At 44.4% G+C, this 21019-nt stretch overlaps 1 protein-coding gene across 1 annotated transcript; it reads left to right on the forward strand.

The window, feature by feature from the left end:
* The first annotated feature begins 1614 nt into the window (after window positions 1-1614).
* On the forward strand, window positions 1615-19139 carry scarf2 (scavenger receptor class F, member 2). Its single transcript, XM_061071741.1, has 11 exons — window positions 1615-1781; window positions 4307-4365; window positions 4454-4555; window positions 5186-5705; window positions 6210-6428; window positions 6618-6746; window positions 7111-7214; window positions 8423-8537; window positions 8860-8957; window positions 14490-14645; window positions 15585-19139. Exons 1-11 carry the CDS (start codon window positions 1669-1671, stop codon window positions 16802-16804), a joined length of 2835 nt encoding a protein of 944 aa, XP_060927724.1. The 5' UTR covers window positions 1615-1668; the 3' UTR covers window positions 16805-19139.
* Window positions 19140-21019: the final 1880 nt, after the last annotated feature.

Below are 21019 nucleotides of genomic sequence, written 5' to 3' on the forward strand. Positions count from 1 at the left end.
GTGTGTGTATGAGTCCCTTCATGTTCTCTTCTCTTGTTTAAGACAAACAAGTCCCCTCCCCTGAATAGGAGACAAACTGGTTCATACACTTTTGAACACAAACCAGTTCAGTGTGTGGCCTCACGTGGAGGCTGCCTGGGTAACAAACCACTCTGAGCACTTTACCTTTCAGCAGAATTCTTATTGCAAATCATCTCATGCTTGAGTAACATCCGGTGTTTTCTGAGGACTCTCAGTTCACGACTGGGACGTTTTTATCCTGCATCGCCCATTAACCACACAACTAAGGAAAAAACAAAACGTCTTGAACATTCAGAACATATTATTCATCGCTTGTTTATTAAGTTATTAATAAAGAAACGGTCAAACACGGGTGTGAGCATTCGTCTGTATTGAATCTTGGCACCGCGTGTGTTGACATATGGATCACAAATGATGTTAAGTGGATTTAAATTACAAACATGTCAAAACATTTTGAGTAACTTGACTTTGGGCCTGTCTCCTCTCACAGATCCCTGGAGATCCATGAACAACAGCTGGACAGATGTGGAATGCAACACAAGTATTGGACCGACTCGTCATTAATCTAATACAATCAATACAGGATATTTCTCTCCACTCAGAGGCAGAGGGACCTGGAGGAGGCTTTCTGCAGGAGAGGATCCAGGAGGTGTCATGTGGCAGCACCACTTTGTTCCTCTTAACAGATGGGGGAGCCATTGTTTCACATGCTGGAACACTCCTGCCCCCCCCCAACACCCATACTCCACAGCACACGCACTTTTCTACTTTATTCATTTAACCTACTTTAAATCCATGTAGTTTTTAATAGATTAGTGTCCCGGAATACATTTTTAATTACTTTAATTTAAACTTCTGAATGATGAAACACATAAAAACTTAAAAAATTCAATATAAAAGTTAGAATAAGAATCATTTTCTTACAACAAAACCGTTTTTTTCCAACTTAAGTGCCTCTATTCAGTGTTAAAGAGTGTTTTTTTGATTTTTATATCCAAGGCCATTGACGCAGACCCTGTTGCACACATGCGCATGTAGATTTGGTGGCGCACACATGGCGCACAAAGCCAAAGATAGAGTAACAAATCAGGAATTTCCCTCCTGCCACTCCTGAGAGCGCACCAGAGGACTTCTCATCGGGAGAGGAGACTAACCACAGGCAGCTAGTTCTCAGATTTTACTTTCTTTTGGTTCATACTATCATCACCAGTTCACACGTTTCCGGATATTTCTTCCTTTCTGGACATTACATTTCCTGGAGAAGAGTGATTTCTGTGCCTTTACGCGTCTGGATCCATCCGCTTTGCGCGCTGGCTGCTTTTAGAAACTTTGGTGGAATACTTTGCGCGCTGCAGGATGAAGAAAGAAGATTTTCCACTTTTCCTTTCGTGACTTTTGCTTTTTGTTTTTTTCCCCGTGTTTCCAGACACTGAGCTGCTGCTGCTGAGTTTCTCGATGGCGTAGGGGTCGCGGTCGAGACTTTTCTGAAACACCTCGAGGAAAAAGAAAAACGGATTTCGCGTTCCCAACATCTGGATCATGTGCGTGGACGTGTTTGAAATACAGTGAAACAAACTCCACCACCATCTCGAGTTTATTCGGAGGAGTAACGACGGCGTCTAGAAGGATGCTGCTGCTGCGTGTACAATGGAAGTGAAGAAGTGTTTTGCTGCTGTGGTTGCGCTGGTTTGTCTCTTCTTTTGCTCCAGTTTCAGCCAAGAGCTCAACCCCAAAGGCAGGAATGTTTGCAAAGCACCGGGGTAAGAATCGCTTCACTACGGGAGAAGATGTATTCTTGTATTTCCCTGTTGTTGTAAATGTGTTTAAAAGTTTTCCTTCTTATTTTCCCTTATCTCAGGATAAAACTTCATTAAAGACATCAACTCAGAGTTGGAGTCACATTTAAAATAAATAGAATCATCTCATTCCTTCCACTTTTCTCATTTAGTTGAAGATAAAGTGTTTTCATACTGCAGTGTTGGCCACATGCACGAATAACGGTTCTCACTGTAGAGTCAGTAACTTGTTGTGTAATCAATTTCAGACTTTATTCTATAACCACATGTTATAAACTAACACTTTAAGTAAGTGTTAGTTACACAGATTTTTTACTTTGACCTATTTGTTCCTCTATAACATGTTCATTGTGTAGCGTGCAGGAGGAGGAGGAGTCCACTGAAGAAAGCAGCTATACAGATGTGTGCATCTGGAACGAGGGGTGTTTTATTGCTCTGTAGGGGGCGCTCTTCTCGAGCTTCACAGTATTCGTGGCACCATTAGATGACAAGATGAGGTTTTAGGGAAGTTTTAAAGAAATGTTTTGAGGAACATAATTCTTCAATTTGGACAAGAAAAAAATCAAAATTTGACATATTTTCATATTCTTTGAAAGAATAAGGGCCTCATAGAGAATGTGGTGAAGAGATGTGTTGATCTTTTGCAGATTGTATATGTTGTATTTTAATATGATGTAAGTTTGTACGTCAGCTGTCTCAGGACTCTGCTGTAAAAGATATGGCACTTTAAGGGAATAACGGATAATGGATTTTGGTTAACAGTTGATATTTCAGCATAAATATCAAATATGTGAAAAGTAATTGATTACACTAGGAATCTATGTATCTGGACAGACTCCCCTCGAAGGGTGATGCATCCAAAACGGATTTCTTGACAACCTCTAGGAATAAAACTGAGCCTCTGGTTCCTCGTGCAAAAGAAGAAAACATCCAAGTCCACAATTACCGACTGCAGGCTCCAAGTTTGTTGCACAGACGGCCATAAATTGTGAGAGTGTGCTCAGCAAGAAGCAGCAAATACTGTCCAGACCTTATTCTCCCTTATGCTATAACAGATGTGTGATAGGTAACCATGTGCACATTGAAGTAGCCCTTGTTTCCTGGATCTTAACCTCTTTCACAGACTTTAGGGCAGATGGGAGAGAAAAATAAAATAAAAAAAGATAATAGTATTTCCTGTGCAGCCACAATTGTTTGAGGGAAATGGAAAAATAGCTTATCTGAAAAGCAACACGTTATATTTAGCGTCACAATCAAATGCAAAGTCATCAGGCGTTTTTTCAGTACTCTGCTTGGTTACAAATAGTAGTTTACCAGAAAAGATACTTCCTATATTTGTTCTTCATGAAGTTTTCAGTGTGGTATTTATAGTACTTTCACTTGCACTGTTCTACAAGTTTGACATCTTGCCCTCCTTCCAGTGTTTCACATCCATCGCGGTGAACTCTCCACTCTCCCCTCACTTGTTTTTCACATTATGCCCATTACGTCCTATTTTCTCACTTGAATCGAATGAATAGAAGGAAGTAGTTCAGCATTTATCGTCACTACTCAGCGTTTCCAGTGTGCCGTCACATTACAAAATCAGCTGCTGAATCCAGCTGGAACGGCAATAAAACGACTCGATGATTCCTTCAACACTGATTGTTTTCCAGCTCCTTAAAAAAATTACTGTGAACACTAAAGCTGTTCGCCATGTGATGTTTTGAGCTGCGATGCAGAGAAATCTGTTTTTGAATCAGTAGAATCCTTTGAAAACATGGTACATTCAATAATAAATGGCAAACAGGGGCGCAGCTTTTAAAATAGCTCCACCGAACAGTGAATGTAATCTTTGTCCTTGGGTGCTGCTGTCACGGATTGGCTGCGTGTCAAAGGGTCAACAAGGGTCAACTCCTTACATTTCACCTGGAGTTCGTCAAAATTTGCAGCAGCTGAGCCGTTTAAAGCTAAATCCAGTGTCATGTTATATAGATAAAGTGGAGAAAGTCAAATTGATTCCCTCATAGGAAGGGAAAGCATGCAGAGATAAGGCCTGTGATCTCCACCACGCGCCTCCTTTAGAGAACAGCCTCGCTCCCCTGCTCGTTGGCCGAAAGCCGCCAGCCGTCCTCAAACACTCCAGGGGGGGCTGAGGCGTTGCAGGGCCCCCCCACAGAGGTCACGGGCCAGGGAGGAAGGAAAGAAGAATCCTTCTTTCCCTGACAGGTCGAAAACGTGGCTGCAAAATACTGTCTATGAATATTCATGAGCCTCTCTTGCCCCCAAAGGCTGCGGCTCAGCATCGGGAAAATGATGCAAGCATGTGTTGAGCATATGCGTCATGTGCAAAACACACAGGTCTGCAGAATCTAGCCGGAGCCACATCAACAGAGATCAAGGAAACTTGAGCCGGCTGTGGATGGAGACACGCTCATGTGTTTGTTTTACTGTTTCTCAGTTCGGTGCTTTATCTTCCCTCTCTCATTTTGAATCTCTCTTCTCCCCAGGTCGTCAGGAGTGGCGTGCTGCAGTGGATGGGCGCAGCTGGCGGATGAATGCCTGACACGTATGTGCCACACAGGGAGCAAACGTTTATCATGACCGCTCAATGTGCAGATCAGTCGTCTAACGTGGCCTCTTCTTGTTCACCCCAGCGCTCTGTGAAGGCAACTTCACCTGCAAGGAGAACGAGGTGTGTGTCCGGCCGAATGAATGCCGCTGTCGTCATGGTTACTTCGGAGCTAGCTGTGACACGAGTAAGGGATTGTTTTGTTTTTACGTTTTTTTAAATCCACATTTCTATTCTTTGCCTCTTGAATATGGTGTTAAAAGTTCAAGTTATAACAGAATCTCTACTAAACACTAATTTATAGGTCTTGAACTACAGGGTAAGTAGCATTTAGGCTGTGTCTATTTTTATAACAATGAACGACAAAGTGAAGCCAAATCACCTCAATCGCCTTCTGGTCACTGGCTCATAAAGTCTTAAATCCTGTCTCCTCCATGTTAGCAGAAGGGCTATGAACCAAGTAGTTATTTTCTGGTAAGTTTGGTTTAAGTTGGTTATTTGATGCTGTAAAAACACTGAAAACAAACTTGTGATTAGTAGAGTGTGTGTCGGCGAGACTACACTACCGCTGCTCCATCACTACATGGTAGATTTGGGCTCAAAATGCATCAAGTGGCAGCAATCGTGTGCCAGGTATTTGGGCTTCATTACCTGGATAGTGGGGACATGTCGTTCACCAGCAGATAATGTTACTGATCCCTTTTTAATATCATGCCAGCATCAGGCCGAAGTCTTTATTTGTATAATTCCTAAGTTAATGACAGAACATATACAAATGTTCAACTGTATCCTGATTACACCACTGTCTTCTCCACAGAGTGCCCGACCCAGTTCTGGGGCCCTGACTGCAAGGGGAAATGTAACTGCTTCCCCAATGGCCAGTGCGATGACTTGACCGGCGCTTGTACCTGCAACCACAACCGTTGGGGACCAAACTGCGAGAATGTGTGCATGTGCCAAAAGGGCAAATGTGATCAGGACACGGGCAAATGCACATGCCACCCCGGCGTCTGGGGTCCACAGTGCAACAACAACTGCTACTGCAGCATCAACTCCATCTGTGACGCCATGACCGGCCGCTGCCAGTGCAGCCCGGGCTGGACGGGGAGGAACTGTGCCAGCCAGTGTAACTGTAACAATTCACCATGTGACCAGTTCACGGGACGCTGCCAGTGCCGCGACAGGCTGTGGGGCCCGCGGTGCGAACGGTACTGCCAGTGCATCCACGGCAAGTGCAACCAGGCCGACGGCTCGTGTACCTGCACGCCAGGATACCGCGGGAAGTTCTGCAGGGAGCCGTGTCCCGCTGGATTCTACGGTCAAAACTGCAGGAACAGGTGGGGGGGAAGAAAACTTGGCCGAGAGCGAATGCACCATTTCAGAAAACACAGGAAACCTTTAGTTTTACAGATGCCTAATGTTCAGGTCCCTTGTCTGAGGCATGTTACGGTGCGGTTTTGTGGTCTTGATAGGAAATAAGATTTGATATGTGCTGCGGCTGATAACCTCTGAAATATCTGGACACGCTACTTAATGGAGCAAGTATAAAGTGAGATTTGGGAGTTGGTATTCACATTATCCCATAATCACCAGCCAACATATAAAAGCAATTCAGGTTAAGTGCTTTACCTTCCATGGTCTCCACACTACACAGCTGCTATGAACCGAAGAGAACACAGTGAGAGTTCAGTGTTGTTACTCTCTCTCTCTCTCTCTCTCACTAGTGAAACCATTTGAACCAGGCAAATACACATGTCTCTCATCACAGTTTCATTACAGTCGGACGAGATAGGGGTGTTTCTTATCTTGAGTTAACCGCTGTTTCCTTCGGCCGCCCACAGGTGCGGGCACTGCAAGGGCCAGCAGCCTTGCAAAGTGACGGAGGGACGCTGCGTGACCTGCGACCGCGGCTGGAACGGGACGCGGTGCGACCAGCTCTGCTCCAAGGGCTTCTTCGGTGAAAGCTGCCTGGAGGTGTGTCCCACCTGCAAGGACGGACACCACTGCGACCCCATTCTTGGCAAGTGCTCACACTGTAACCCCGGCTGGATTGGGGACAGGTAAGAAAAACACACCCCGCAACTTAGTAAATGTGTGGAGCTTTATCATTTTGAAATGTTAAAAGCACAATGGCAGTAGCCTTTAACCAGTAGCCACTGTTCCACCCTTTTTGTCACTGTAATAATCTCCATGACTCATACTTGTAATTTTTTGGAAATGACTATTTACGACATTGTTATTTGTCATAGGTGCGAGGTGCGCTGCCCCAACGGCACATATGGGGAGAACTGCGAGAACAACTGCAGCCACTGTTTTAACGGCATCTGTCATGTTGTCACCGGAGAGTGCCTGTGTGACCCGGGGTTTTATGGCACCTAGTAAGTCATGAGACACCTCATATCCAAAAAAACTCAATTTCTTTGCCCTTGGCGGCGCACAGTGCTCAGTGAAAAGGATTGATGCCTTTCATAATACATTTGTCACACACGTTTACGTCCTGGGAATGGAGGGAGGGAGCCCGGGTCCTGAGGCATGTTTTTACAGTTACTGATAAAGTGCACTCTTGGAATACAAAAGTTAAATTCCTGCAAACTTCCATCATAGAATAAAAAAGAACAAAGCACCGGATCCTATCGATCACCTTTTCCTCTCTCTTTCCGCCTGTGTCGTATTTTGCACATCTGTCACTTGGACTGGACATTAAACAGATGTTGTTTTTCTTGTCTCTTCTCTGTATTCAAGCTGCAATATGACCTGTCAACCGGGCCAGTACGGAGTGAACTGCAACCAGACCTGCTCCTGCCACAACAAGGACTGTGATCCTGTGTCTGGAGCCTGCTATCTACGTAAGGAAACCCTCATTTGTTTTGCTCTGTGGTTAAGATGTTTTTACGAACAGCAGAAACTAGTGTTTTTCTAGGTAAATCCCCTTTTTCGAGACAACAAATATTCCTTGCTGCGCGTACAAAACAGCAGGACAAACCCTTTTTAAAAGTGTTTGTCCCAAAAAAGCCGGATCCCTCCAGTGCCGCCTGTGTATTAAATGTCCAATAGCTGGCGGCAACAAACACGTCTATTCAGGTCAGTGTGTGTAGCAGGAGACTTTACGTAGCAGGGCCTTGATAGTGTTTCCAGACTCAGACCGGTGTCCTTTTTATGGCTGTGTTTGTTGGCCCAGTTCCTGTGCAGCTAGAGAGAGAGAGAGAGAAGGAGAGGGAGAGGAAGGAAGGAAGAAGAAAAGAGAGGGGGATGGCGTAAGGGAAGAGAAAACGAGGGAGTTGGAAGGGAGACAGAGAGTAGAGGAAAAGCAGTGGATGGTTTGGAAAGAGATGATGAGTATGATTGTGCAAAGGTAGCAGCGATTGTGGCCCCCCCCCCCCCCCACAAACCAGCAATAACAACACAACAAACCCACACTGCCCAACAATCCATCTCAGCCTCATGTGACAGTGCAGAGATCCCCAGTCTGCTGCTGCTTACCCGTTAACTGATGGTTCCTGTCTTCTTATGTTGTCCGCACATGCACCGCAGCACTTATCTTCGGGGTGCATCTCACTCGGGGTTGAAGGAGGGGAGCTCATCAATCATCCGAGCGATGGCGAGGGGGGGGGGGTTTGCGGTAATGAGGGGGCAAGGGGAGGAGGAAGTTGCTCGCAGGAAATCGGCATTGAGAGGGTAAGTGCTCTCGTGTCTTGGGGGGAGATAAGATTAATCGTGGATTATCCGTGTGGTGAATTCCAGCCTGTTGAAAACCTTGTTTCCTCAGAGAAGCTTCACGTCAAAAGCAGCCGCCGCCGCGAATCAATTACCAACGCAACGCCGTGCTCCGTCTTTATTAGCCACGCAAACTAACGCATTAATAACAATTACACACAGCGAGCCCAGCCCCGTGTACTCAAGTCATCCGAGTGGAGTTTTCGAGTAAATCATTATAATCTACTACACGCCAAGGTTTTTGTAGCGATGACAGAGGAGGAGATTTGTTGAACCTGGCATGCAGAGCTTCCCTACGCCAGAGTGGCACACCCTGAATTCTCCACATCTCGTCTTTCAGAGCCCAACCAGCGGATGGGTGTGATCGCGGCTGGAACCCTGGTCTCCTTCTTGCTGATTGTCCTGCTCTCGCTGCTGTGCTGCTGCTGCCTGTGTCGACACAAAGACGACCACAAGTGAGTGACAGATATCCTCTCCGCACGAGGTCCACAACGCCGGCTCCGGTTCCAAGAGATTTGAATAATGTGTCAAAGCTAGACGCTACCTTTTTTTGCTTTTTCTCACAGCTATGAAGTTGTTAAATGAATAAATACATAAAAAAGTGGAATTTTAAGTCCTTTTCTATATTGACGTTGCCGGTTAGTAGCAATGCGAGCAGCCTGCGAGCCCTCGAAAGAGGCGCCGGGCCAGGTCTAATATGGCTCTCTTGCATGATTCATTTGGATTTCCATGGCATCATCCCTTTTTCAGTCCTAACCAAGACAACTCTACCAACAGCAAAAAAGCCAAGCGGATCCTGTGTGGACGATTCAGCCGAATCAGCACTAAACTCCCCCGTATTCCACTGAGGCGACAGAAACTGCCCAAAGTAGTCGGTAAGCCCCTGAAGTCTTTTTTTAAACATCCCACCACACGGCTGCCGGAAGCTGCTTCCACTCGTGTAATCTTTCTCTTCTCCTGAAAGACAAGGTCGGCTGACGGCAGAGCACTGAGTGAGGCTCAGACAGTTTGCATGATGCTCAGCTTTGTTCACACCCCATGCATAATTAACACAGTTGTTACATAACGATGGAGAAGATCTGAGGATGTTTAAAAAACACGATTTCGGAGGCTTTTAAATGTCTTCAGGCAAACGCAGTAGAGACAATGACAGGGAGGACTGGCCAATCAGGGTGAGCGCTTCACTCTGGTGCTACCTTCGTCTGGCTCGTGGATGATGAATAGGGTTGAAAAGTGTATGGTGGCTGCCAGGCGAGTGTGGGGTTTCATTTGAAAGGAATGCACTGGTTTTAGAGCCCCTTGTTATTCTTGGCACCCTCAAATGCCATGTGTTCATATTATTACAACCCTAAAAACTGGGGCTTTTTTTTTTTCCTTCCCATTTTCTTTGCTCGTTTCCATCATCTTTTTCTGGGGCTGAGGAGGAGGAGGAGGAGGCCGTGTTATTAAAAGAAGGCCAGTGGTTGTCAGAGGGGCCCGGGTGGTGCTGAGTGACGCTCTATCAAAGGCAGCAGTGTTTGGGTGGAGGCTGCTGCGCCATGTGGACGACTCGTGGTGTGTGACAGATCTGTCTGTGACCCCAGTCGTTTATACAGCAGACACAGGAGATATGCTGATCCTTTACACCCCATCACACACAGTTTAACTTACGGCTGGTTTTCTTCAGGGTCCATCTGTTGCCTTGCTCCTAACAGACGCTTCATCTCTTATGATGCTGGACAGTATAAATTATTATTCTTTCTTGTGACACTGCAGTCGCAGGGTAAATGTACAGCAACTGTTATATTCTTTGGTTACATTTTTGAACACAGGGAAACACTATTCTCGCTGTGCACATAAATTAACCATTTTATACCAATACATATTTTTCAAAGATATGTTCTGGGCAGTCAGTTGTTATTGGATAGGACAGACCTCAGTGTGAAAGGGTCAAAGAGCAAGGAAGCCACGGCTGCTGCAGAACTCCAGGTACATGCAAGTTTTTCAAAGTTTATTTAACCTTGACAGATGTTTGGGATGATATTTAAAACAATTAGGTAATTACAGCAGTTGACCAAAACTAAATCTCGAATATGTTCTTAAAATGACTTTGCTGTAAAACACCTTCTGTTGTTTTGAATTCCCAAATCTGATGATTTACTGCTTTCTGTCTGATTTGTATGATTGTAAACATAACATCTTTGGATTGTTGCTCATACATTTTGAAGACATCAACTTGGGACTCTTGTATTTTCCAGAGCTTCCTGTAGATTAGAACATCAACACATTGTCATTTTGAAGTGACCAAGACGTGGAGGGAGTTAACAACATGGTGCCCTGGTTTCCTTTTCCTTGTGTGAGAAGCACGTGCCTCCTCGGTTATCCAGTTGATTACTTAAGCTGGAGTCTGCCACCGTTATGTATCTTAGCTCTAAATACAACACTCAGACAGAGTTGCCTTTGTCACGATGACAGAGTGGGACATTAATGTATCTGACAAGAGCCGGACCATGTGAAGACCATGTGCCAGAGGCATGACGTCATCCAGTTAAAGGCCTTCACAAAAAGAAAATCTATTTTTACGTGTTTGCGGAGATTTTAGCTTTTAGCCAGGATTGACAAAAGACAACATCCACGTACCAATCAGATTCAAGAGCAGACATCAATTCCCAGTCACTTATAACAACTGATGCCTGTCTGTCTTCTCTCCCCTGGTTTGTCCTGTGTAAACCTCTGCTCCTCTGCTTTCTGTCCGCCTGCCCACAGAAGCGTGGTCTGCCAACGTTAAGAGAGTCTAAATCTGACTGGAAGCTGCACAGTCCTGCACACACACACACACACACACACACACACACACACACACATTCCAGAGGGGGCCCGATGGGGCTGGAAACAGGAAGTGGTCAAATTTACCACAGCCCGTGTCAGAACTGTGATTTATCCACACCAGGGTCACTGGCAACAGATGTGGCAAGAGAATATGAAAAAAAAATGAAAAAAGGGGGAAGCAAGAAGGACGTCAACTTTCAAATCTTTGTTGGCATAGTTACAGCCTCAGAGAAAGAACTACATGAACACACTGTCACCTATATTCCCCTTTTGGCAAAAGCAAAAGTGTTTGCGTGTAAGTTTGGCTTTCTGTTGCCTCCACGCCTGACACATCCACGTCTGTTCGGCATTCCTTGCATCCTCTTAGCTTCCCCATGGGCGAGAGCCGAGAGCAGCACCACCTGCTTTATTCATCTTTATTTATCCTGCAAAAACTTGGCCGGGTTTTGCAAAAAGTGTTTGCAGCAACTCCGATTCACTTTCATCCAGTTCTGCCCAATAAAAGTGGGTGAAAAAATAAGCTTTCTCACACTATAAAGTCATTTGGATGAACCAAATAAAAATTTGGCCGTAGTTTTAATAGGGTGAACTAATGCTACAGCTATGTAAATGTGTAAATAATGATTAGTGAATCTGTTTAAACTGTTAAGACTTGTTTAGACAATGCAGTCCAGTAACTCTGTCCCAGGCTATTTCAGGCTCAAACATGTAGATTCTTGTTATTATTGGCAGATAACGTTCTGATTCAGTGTCCAGATTTCCACAGCTGGATCAGACATTCGAACCGGCAGCCTTCTTATTCCAGCCCAGCTCTCTAACCTCCACACTTCCAAAAGCCCCAGGTCTGCAGACGCGTCCCCCCACTGAGCAACTGTGGTGGTAGAGCCCTGCAGCTGGGACACGTCAATAAGGCCCTGTTGTGTGTCGGGCCTCCCAGTAGAGGGGAGGGATCCCAGTGGCATCCAGTCTGCAGAGCAATCTGCTCCACTAGACCCTCAGTCTGGAGGGAGTCGCTTTCAAGGGCAGCAGTTGTTCACCAGCGTGTACAAGTAATGTTGCAAAATGCCCATGTGTTAGCCTGTTGACTAACTTAACAGGAGTCTTAACATAGGTCAGATGCTCCACATTCCTCAGTCCCTGAGAGCAGCCGACAGCAGCAGGCAGATAGGTAGAGACTAAGTGAGAGTCAGTGTCCATATGCTGGTTGGAATGGGCTCTTTGTTTGGCCTGTGCTGTTCAAGTGAAGACCGGCTGCAGGGCTCAGTCCACAGAACCCTGAAGCTTCACCCCCTCTTCTGCACAAAGAGACGTTCACCGGTTTACTCAAAGTCCAGTGAAGCTCGACTCAGTACGCAGAACCTGAACTGGAGAATCAGTTGTCTCTGCTGACGTCATTGTCGTTATCAGCGTCTGGGTTGAAGCTGATACGATGAAGAGTTCTCAAGATATGAGTTCCACATACAGACAGACAGACGGATATCTGGAATTATCTACATCCACACAAAGCTGGTTTGTTACGTACAGTTAATCCCATGAGTAGTAGCAATATGGAAAATTCATGTTGTGGCTAAGTGTTTACTTATGTAGAGAGAGCAGGAAGAGGATATCTTTAAATAAGCCCACAGACGTGTGCCCTTGGATAGAAATACCCTCGACACGTATCCAAAGCCCATGTTACTTTGGTCGATGTTTTCTCTTCTAAACATCTGCACATGCTTTTCATAGACATGTTGCACCTGTGTTGACATTATCCACCCGACAAGTCTCACAAAGACATGAGACTCTCAGACGTAAATATGTAGTCCAGAGGTTTAGATTACTTGTAAGAAAATATTTCAGTTATATATAACAGTTTTATCAGTGTAGCAATACAGTTTAACCCAATTTCTCAGTTCTCAGCAACACAATAGATATTCTATCTGAGGTTTTAAGAGCTCAAATCTGGAGAACTAGATAAAACTCAGCAGCGTCAAGGGAAAACTACAAAGCAAGGTCTTTGAAAACGCACACACACACACACACACACACACAGAAACACACACACACACCCTTTACAACCCACTTCTGATTTGACCATGACTAAATCTGTTTGCTGTCATATGGTGTGAGGCAGAAAAATGGACACAGGAATTCAAGAGTGAGAAAAACATCACACAGATTTACGATGAAAAATAAACCAGATGTGCTCAGTTTACGCTTAATGTTGAGAAGAGCCTCTAAACCGATCATGTGCTTGTGTTGTATGTTTCTGAATGGTGTTGAGATCAAGACCTTCTTGTGTTGTAGCACTTCAGAATTCATCTGTATCGAGCTGTGTGAAATCTCAGTGACACAGGCTTCGTTTATACTGGTATCACAGAGTATTATCAGCGGTTCTGCAAGTCACCAGGTCTGTGAAAAAACCCTGCAGACATTTTCTTAAAGTAGGTCGTCTTTTCCGTTACAGTCAAACAACAACAGCTGAGGAGTTTGAGTTTGTTCCTGGCCGCAGGTACAGTCGGGGATTCCTCACATGGAGGGTTTATCTGAGGTCCAAACAAACGGACAGACCCACGTGACCTCGGGCACAGAGCGGCGTCTGATGTGGTCGGTCAATTCGAGTTGACGCCCAATGCAGCTCAGGCCAAAAGTGTGCGTGCCAGATGGGAAGATAAAAAACCGCGAGTATCCGTCACAGACCGCAGCTGTCCCGAGACTGAAGGGTCAGCAGAATCCTGCTGTGTCTGAAGGGGAGGAAGGAGGATGGAAAAGAGCAAGAAGGAAACAGGGAGAGAGAGAAACATGACTTGACCTACATATCGGAGCAGGAGAGGATTGCGTGGAAGATGATGAAAGAATCCAGTTACGGCCCATTGTGCTTGTTATTTAAATACTGGAGAAGAACACAATGAGGGATGAGATGAGCGTGTCCTTATTAGCTTCATTGTAATCTAACTCTCACAAAGAAATGCTGAACCATCACATGTAGAAATCATATATTTTTAAGCCCTCTTTGCTTCCACTTTAATGTCATATTACTGGATTTGAATCTTGATTTCGTTGAATTTCCATTCAGTAGTTTTTGCGTCATGCAGCCGACAAACAAAACCGACAGGAGTCAAAACACAACCCTCTTTGCGGAGGTAAATAACGAATCAGCAAACGGCTATTTATACCTCAGCAGCTTTATGTGGCATTTTTATAAAGGACAAACAGTCGGACTCTTTGTTCCCCGGTAGTCTGGGTCACAAGACCTCCCAAATCAATGCTGTCTTGGGTTAGTTGAGAATTTCTGTCTTGTATAATGGTCAGGATGCTGTTTAAAAAAAACAAACTCTGCATGACTTCAGCTCTTTGGCATCAGAATATGAAAATACTCCACAGCTTCTATGAAGGCGTTTGCTTCTCTTGCTCTCGAAAAACCCAATAACGTTGCTGTGTCAATTAACTCACATGCAAAACCAATAAAAACCCAATTTTTCCGCAGACTCACTTAAACCAACATTTCTACGACTCTGCTGCAGTTGTGAGAGTGAGTGAGAACAGACTGTTGTTCTTGTAACTTGGTACAATACCCTCTGGCTGACCTTTTGGCTTCTGCGTTTGTTTTCTGTTCTCAGTAGCCCACCATGACCAAGAGAACACCTTCAACTGCAGCTTCATCGAGCCCCCCTCGGTGGCTGAGCAGCCCTCCCCCTCGTCCTGGTCATCCCAGGAGTCCTTCTCTTCCTTTGAGAGCGGAGACGAGGGGCCGGTCTACTGTGTGCCCCACGAAGGTGAGTCACCGTTAGAGTAAATAAACAGTTTAATTATCTGGAATGATGCACATAAAAGGATAATTGGCCTTTGGCATGAAGGAGCATTCACACTCCACAGGGCTGTGACGTCCCCATTGCTCCTAAAGTCATCACAGAGATAGCCTGGCTCTTTATCATGGGCCATCGAGGTCTAGGTTTTGCTTAGAGAACAGAGGGAGTATAAACAGGAAATGGAATAGTCAAGTCAGCATATGGCGCAAATCCAAACAGTGACAAACCTCTGGAAGTTTGGTGGGAAACACCCATTCCATCAGTTTCTATTCTGGAAGTCTGACAGTGTAAGTCAGGTATTTTTTTAATGTGTGTTTGAAGGATGTTTGTTTCGTGCTTTGATTGAGTTCTCATTTTCCTCATGAACGGTTCAAGGGCTTTGAAAACAATTGATTGCAAGCAGAACACAGCCGGCACAGAATCATTACTGTAAACATCATGAAAGGGCTTTGAATTAGATTTGCAAAGATAGGATCTTTAGCACTGGATCCGCTCCAGTTCTCAAGTATGTGTGTACACAAATTAACAGATGAACAGACATCGCTCTTGAATAACAGGGAGGAGGGCTTCTCTGGTGGGGGAGGAAATTATGTTGCATGAATAATAATAATACACAAATTTGAGCATTATATTGATAAACAATAGCCATTGTCCAGTGGTAGTTATGGTGTAACATTGAACATGAGGTAATGGTTCCACACCGAGAGAGAAATTGAGTCATTTAACAGCATTAGTCACTATAAACTAAGGTTTATACCAAACGAGTGTATTGAATAAAGCCACAGTTTGTTTGTGCTGCTCATGAACTGAACCTCATATTTATTTGAAGATGAATGCATCACTTCTTCCATTAAGATCATTTCAAACACTTTAATACATAATCTGTGATCTGCCATTGATCCACAGAGTCGGTGAATGAAAGCAAAGAGAAGTGCAGCCCCAGCCCAGACGCTGTCCCTAATGATGATGATGCCGGGGAGTACACCTCCCTGAAAGACACCAGCATCACAAAAGCAGAAGGCGGCGAGCAGCCCCTGATCAAGTCTTCTGATAGTGAGGGGTCCACCAGCGGTTCAGAGTCCACAACTGCGGCTCTGTACGCCCGCATCGCCCGCCTCTCCAAGTCCAAAGAGGATGATGGTAGCGGCAGGGATGGGGAAGGCGCTCCTACACCGGACTTCAAGCGCAACGGAAAACCACCACCTTCACCTGGCAAGCCCAAACCACGCCCACCGGATCCATCGACTAAGCCCAAGATATCGTGGATACACGGTAATGCCACAGGGACTCCCCAGCCAGAGCAGCAGGGCCAGGGGGGGATCAAGGTGCTGGCGGTTCCAAAGGAGAAAAAGAGGAGCTCGAGTGATGGCTCAGCCAAGAGTGAGGAGCATCAGAAGATGAAGGAGAGAAACCGTGAGCAGCAGAAGAAACAGGAGGGGAAGGAGGCAGACACCAACGGTTCGCCCAGTAAACACAAACCTCTGCGAGGTAAGAAGTCTGGGGACGAGCCCAGCAGTCCCAGTCACATGGAACACATTAATGGTGTCGTTCAGAATGCCCTGAAGAAGATCAGTAGCTTCCATAGCTCCACGTCTGAGAAGAAGAGCCCTGACAGTCCAAAGGAGACCCCCAAGGAGCCACCCAAGAGCCCTAAGGTCATCCATCCTCATATGAACTCGGAGGCTGCCACACTGCTGGCTGCTCAGCTCAAGGAGAAAACCCAAAGCATCAACAGGAATGAGGGGACAGGCCTGACGAAAACCAACGGCCTCTCCACGCCCAAGGGAAACCGAGAGAAGCCCACACCTCCACAGAAAGCCAAGAGGAACCCCTCCGGTGGATTGTGCCAGCAGGGCTCCAACAAGCCCCTGCTGCCCACTTCAAACAGCCTCCAGAAGATGGTGGCGCCCGTCGCCACCGACCTCGGGACCCCTGAAGTCAAGAGCCCGGAGAAGCAGGACTTGAACGGCTCAAGGTCAGGGGACCCAGCGCTGGATCCTACACCAAAGAAAACTCCAATAAAAAAGCCACCCAGGAAGAAAGGCAAGGAAGGTACTTTGGATACACCTGAAAGTAAAACACCCCAGCATAAGACCGCCATCATGCCACCACAGGTAGTGAAATAAGTGTTTTTTTTTAAAGACAAATGGCATAAAGTTTGTGATGGATTTTTGTCGAAGGAGAACTCAAATGGATTTGTCGGGAGGAGAACCGTGTCGTTTTTCAATCGAGGAATAAACATTTCCCTGTGTGAGTGTGCTGTGACTTCAGGACCAGTCAAGAGTGAGAAATGCTTTTAAATCAAGGGCATATTGGTGAGTTGTATTATAATGACCTCTATACACCCTTTGTATTACATTTGAAGTCTTTTTCTTTTTGTAACAACTGTGTATATCTCACAAAGCAGCCTGTGGCTCGGCCGGAAAGTGACGTAAATCCAAAGGTCATTCATCTCTGCAGTATGTCCACCACTATATTTATACATGGATTGCTTCTGAGGTTGCATAATTGTAATATGTCATGGAGGTGTCAGAAAAACTAGCTATTTCTATGTACGTTCTCCACAGGTACTAAAGGTACTAAAAATAACGAGAAGATTTGGATCCTCTAAGGATTGCAAGCTATTGTTTTTTTATTTTGTCATTTGAATGGACCAACATGCGCAAACACAGTTAGTTACAATCCTTATTTTTACGTCAAGGCTATTCTTCGCAGATGACACTCTCCTTAACTTTGTGGTTTAGCAGATTTTCCTCGTTGCTATCTGTTTTCCAGATGTCTACCTTGTGGTATGAGAATTTCTTTCATTAATGAACAAAATTTGAACCCCAAAAACTAGTTACATGTTATGATATATTCAATATTGTTCTCATGGCTCTTCTCTTCAGAAATGCAGTATCTTGGGATGATTTCAAAGAGTTGCTGTCTTTTGTTCAACTCTGTAACGACTGGTATTTTGAAGCCCAAACAAGCTTTTTGATCTTTCTGCAAAGAAGGGGCTTTTTGAAACCTCTTTCATACTTGTGCTAACACCAAATCACCAGAATGTGCTCTTACTGTAAGTTTTACTCAGTCAGCTAAACCACTAAACCAAAAATGAAACCCGAGCTGCCCTATGCCCCTTGCTTTATGTCATGCTTATAAATCACTCGGTTTATAACATCTGCAGTTTCCCTTCGCTGGATTTTAGAAAACCCACACACAAAAGATTGTTTTGTTAAAGTTGGAAGTGTCCTCTACAGGTCAAGAGGCTCCTGCCATCTGTATTTGCTCTTTCAGTCAAGTAACTCGGTCAGTATCACAGTTTGAGCTACTTATTTTCTCACATGAATCTGTTTATGCCATCGGGGCATTGTGTATAAACAATAAAACTTGATGTTTGTCCCTTAAGGATCATATTATTTTAAGCTAGAAGATCCATGCTGAAAATAACATAGTGCTTTCATTTGATTGTTCAAAGGGTAAGACTATAAGACCACATGGTACTGTGCCTTGAGTGTTAAAATGTGCCTCAACTGTGGATCGGTCCGAGCGATGTCAGCCAAACGTGTGCCAACTTTTATTTCGAGTGTTTATCCCAGAATAAGTCGAGCAAACAAGGTGGTTGGGTGGAACATTTAAACTGGACTCGTTCAAGAGGACAATGCTTCTTTTTTCAGTTACTGGTGGACAGCTTTTTTAAAAGTAGCACTTAAAACACGAGCTATGAGCAGTGGGTGAAGACAGTATGTGTTGGTATGTGTTGGGCTGAGGAATATTTTACATTCACAGCGAATTTGAGAAAATGTCTTGGTTTTATGTGTTTTTATCAAGGTACAACAAACACATTTCTTTGGTTATTTTTTCAATGTTTTCTACTTGTATACATTGTGTACTTTTTTATTATCCTTGTAAGCTGTGCTTATATGACTTCTTTTTTTTTGTTCTTCTGTTTTCCTTGGTGTCGATGAACTGGCTTTCATGCTTCATTTGCTTTTCATTCCTATGTCACTTATTTTTGGCTCTGAATCAAACCTACAGTATCAGTACTTCCCTCCTGTAAAGTTTACATTGGCTTTGTAATTGTTCTCTGTTGATGTTATTGTTTGTTTAACACTTAACTGCATGACGCAGAGTGTAATTATATGGCATTAATAGCTGCACAGGAAATCGTTATCTTCTTGTCCTGTTTCTTGTTTCAGTCGTTATTATTGCCTCACATAAAAAAAACATACAGAAAGGATTGTACAATACTACTATGATACCACTGTTGAAACAATTGCATATAGTTAAAACCTTAACATTGTGTAATAATGAAGTAAGTGGCAATTTGTTAATCTGACTGGCCCGTGCCTGTTTTTATAGGCTTACAGTGCATTTTTTTTTAAAGATGGGCCTGAAAAGCTGCAAACTCGTTACCAACTGTAAGATATATTTTATCTTTTGTGGATTTGTTTTTTTAAGCATCTTTGATTTCCATTTGTGTATGGTCATTAAATTCATGGTGTTTACTCATTTACTTCTTTGGAATAAAAAAAAAGCAATACATGTAGCTCTAGTCAAAGCTGAACTTAAAAATCACATCTCATTTTATTGATTCACAGCGACAGCCATGATAAAGTTATACCTGCTTCGTACTCTAGGGGTCACGGCCTCTTGTTGGCTTCTTCTCCTGGTGTCGGATTCCAGCTAGGAACAACAATAAGGTGAAATGGGATCTATGAAGTAATACAGCACACAAATCGCCTGTTGTATTCTCTGAAGAGATTCATTCAGTTGCTGATTGATATTTGACCCTTTCCTCCGACGACTCCGGGCTACTGGGCCGCAGCCGCGTCCCGGGACGAAGCAGGGGTCCTACAGAGTCGTTCAGTCACAGCGGCTCTTCAAAGGGCCCGAGGAAACCAGGGGACTGTTGATTTGGCTCCTTCAGGATAGAGGAGGGACAAGAGCTCCTTTCATTGGTGAAAAAAAATAACATTGGAAACTCTGTGCTAAGGAGCTAATCACGCGCTGCATATGTGTCCTCTTTTGGCGGGGAGAAGAGGGATCCAGCCAGGACTGGGCCACAAGGCAGTGGAGGAGGATGAATGGGTTGATGTAAGGATGGCAGGATGGGTCATGTGATGGGTAATTGGAAACAGAAGAGAGAGGCTTTGTTTTGGATTCGTTTCTACCCGGTGTCCTACATGTGTTTAATGAATGCATGAAAGTTTTATACGTGTTGAGTCTGGATTGGGATTCACTTTGATCAGCGTAGTCTCATACCTACTTTGATGTAGACTTTAATAAGTGTTGACCACAAAATTATAGCTAACACAAAATACTAAGGCCTTGTCTACACTTCTATGGATATTTTGTTAAATATATCCCATATGCCCTGTTTCACAAAATATCTTCATCCAGACAAAAATGACTACAAATACTAAAACGAGCATAAATGGTAAATGGTTTTGTATCTATATAGCGTTTTTCTAGTCTTGATGACCACTCAAAGCTCTTTACAGTACAGTTTTACATTCACACACACATTCATACAGTGCATCTATTTGCAGCACTTTGTTATTCTATGGGGGGCAATTCAGGGTTCAGCATCCAAGGACACTTCGGAATGCAGATGGGTCAGACTGGGGATCGACCTGCCGACCTTCAGGTTGGAGGACGACCACTGGCATAACAGGCCTGTAGGTGGCGATAAAGTCTACATCAACAATCCTGTGAATATTGTTAATATGGTGCAATGATGCAAAATTTAGCTAAAAACTTGTGGTCAGACCTTAGCAGTGCTAACCGATATGTAGCTGCCATTGTTGTCGTCGTTTCGAGACAATACTCATCACACAAAGCAGCTGCTGGCATTGATGACTTAAGCTGTGATGTTATTGTTTCACAGATGTTCTGCTTTACATACAGATAAACAGACACCAGAGTTTTTGCATTTATAATCAAATTTAGTTACTTAAAACGCCATTTGCTCTGTCGACAAAAGGCCCAAATGCAGAGGAGAAGTTTGCAGGCCATAAGATGGCGCCTTACATTGCGGTATTGTAATACTGTGGGAGTGTGTTGATGTTGGCTTTTACTTCAGGGATCTGTGTAGAACATCATCATGAGCTGCTAGACTTCTTAGTTGGACTTTAATAGTTCAATCAATCTTCCTCTTAATTGCCATCCAGATATTCAACCAAACCAACACCAGAGTCTGAACACTCCCCTCCAGTCATCGCACGTCCAATGTGACAACGTCCTGAAGTCTGATTCACTGCCAGGATCCAGAGGAACGTTGACACAACTGCCTCCATCTGCTCGTCCTCTCAGACCGCAGATGGAGGAGATTCTCAGCTGAGTCGTACCAACACATG

Source organism: Limanda limanda, chromosome 5, assembly GCF_963576545.1.
Source record: "Limanda limanda chromosome 5, fLimLim1.1, whole genome shotgun sequence".
In the NCBI taxonomy this organism is placed as follows: Eukaryota; Metazoa; Chordata; class Actinopteri; order Pleuronectiformes; family Pleuronectidae; genus Limanda; species Limanda limanda.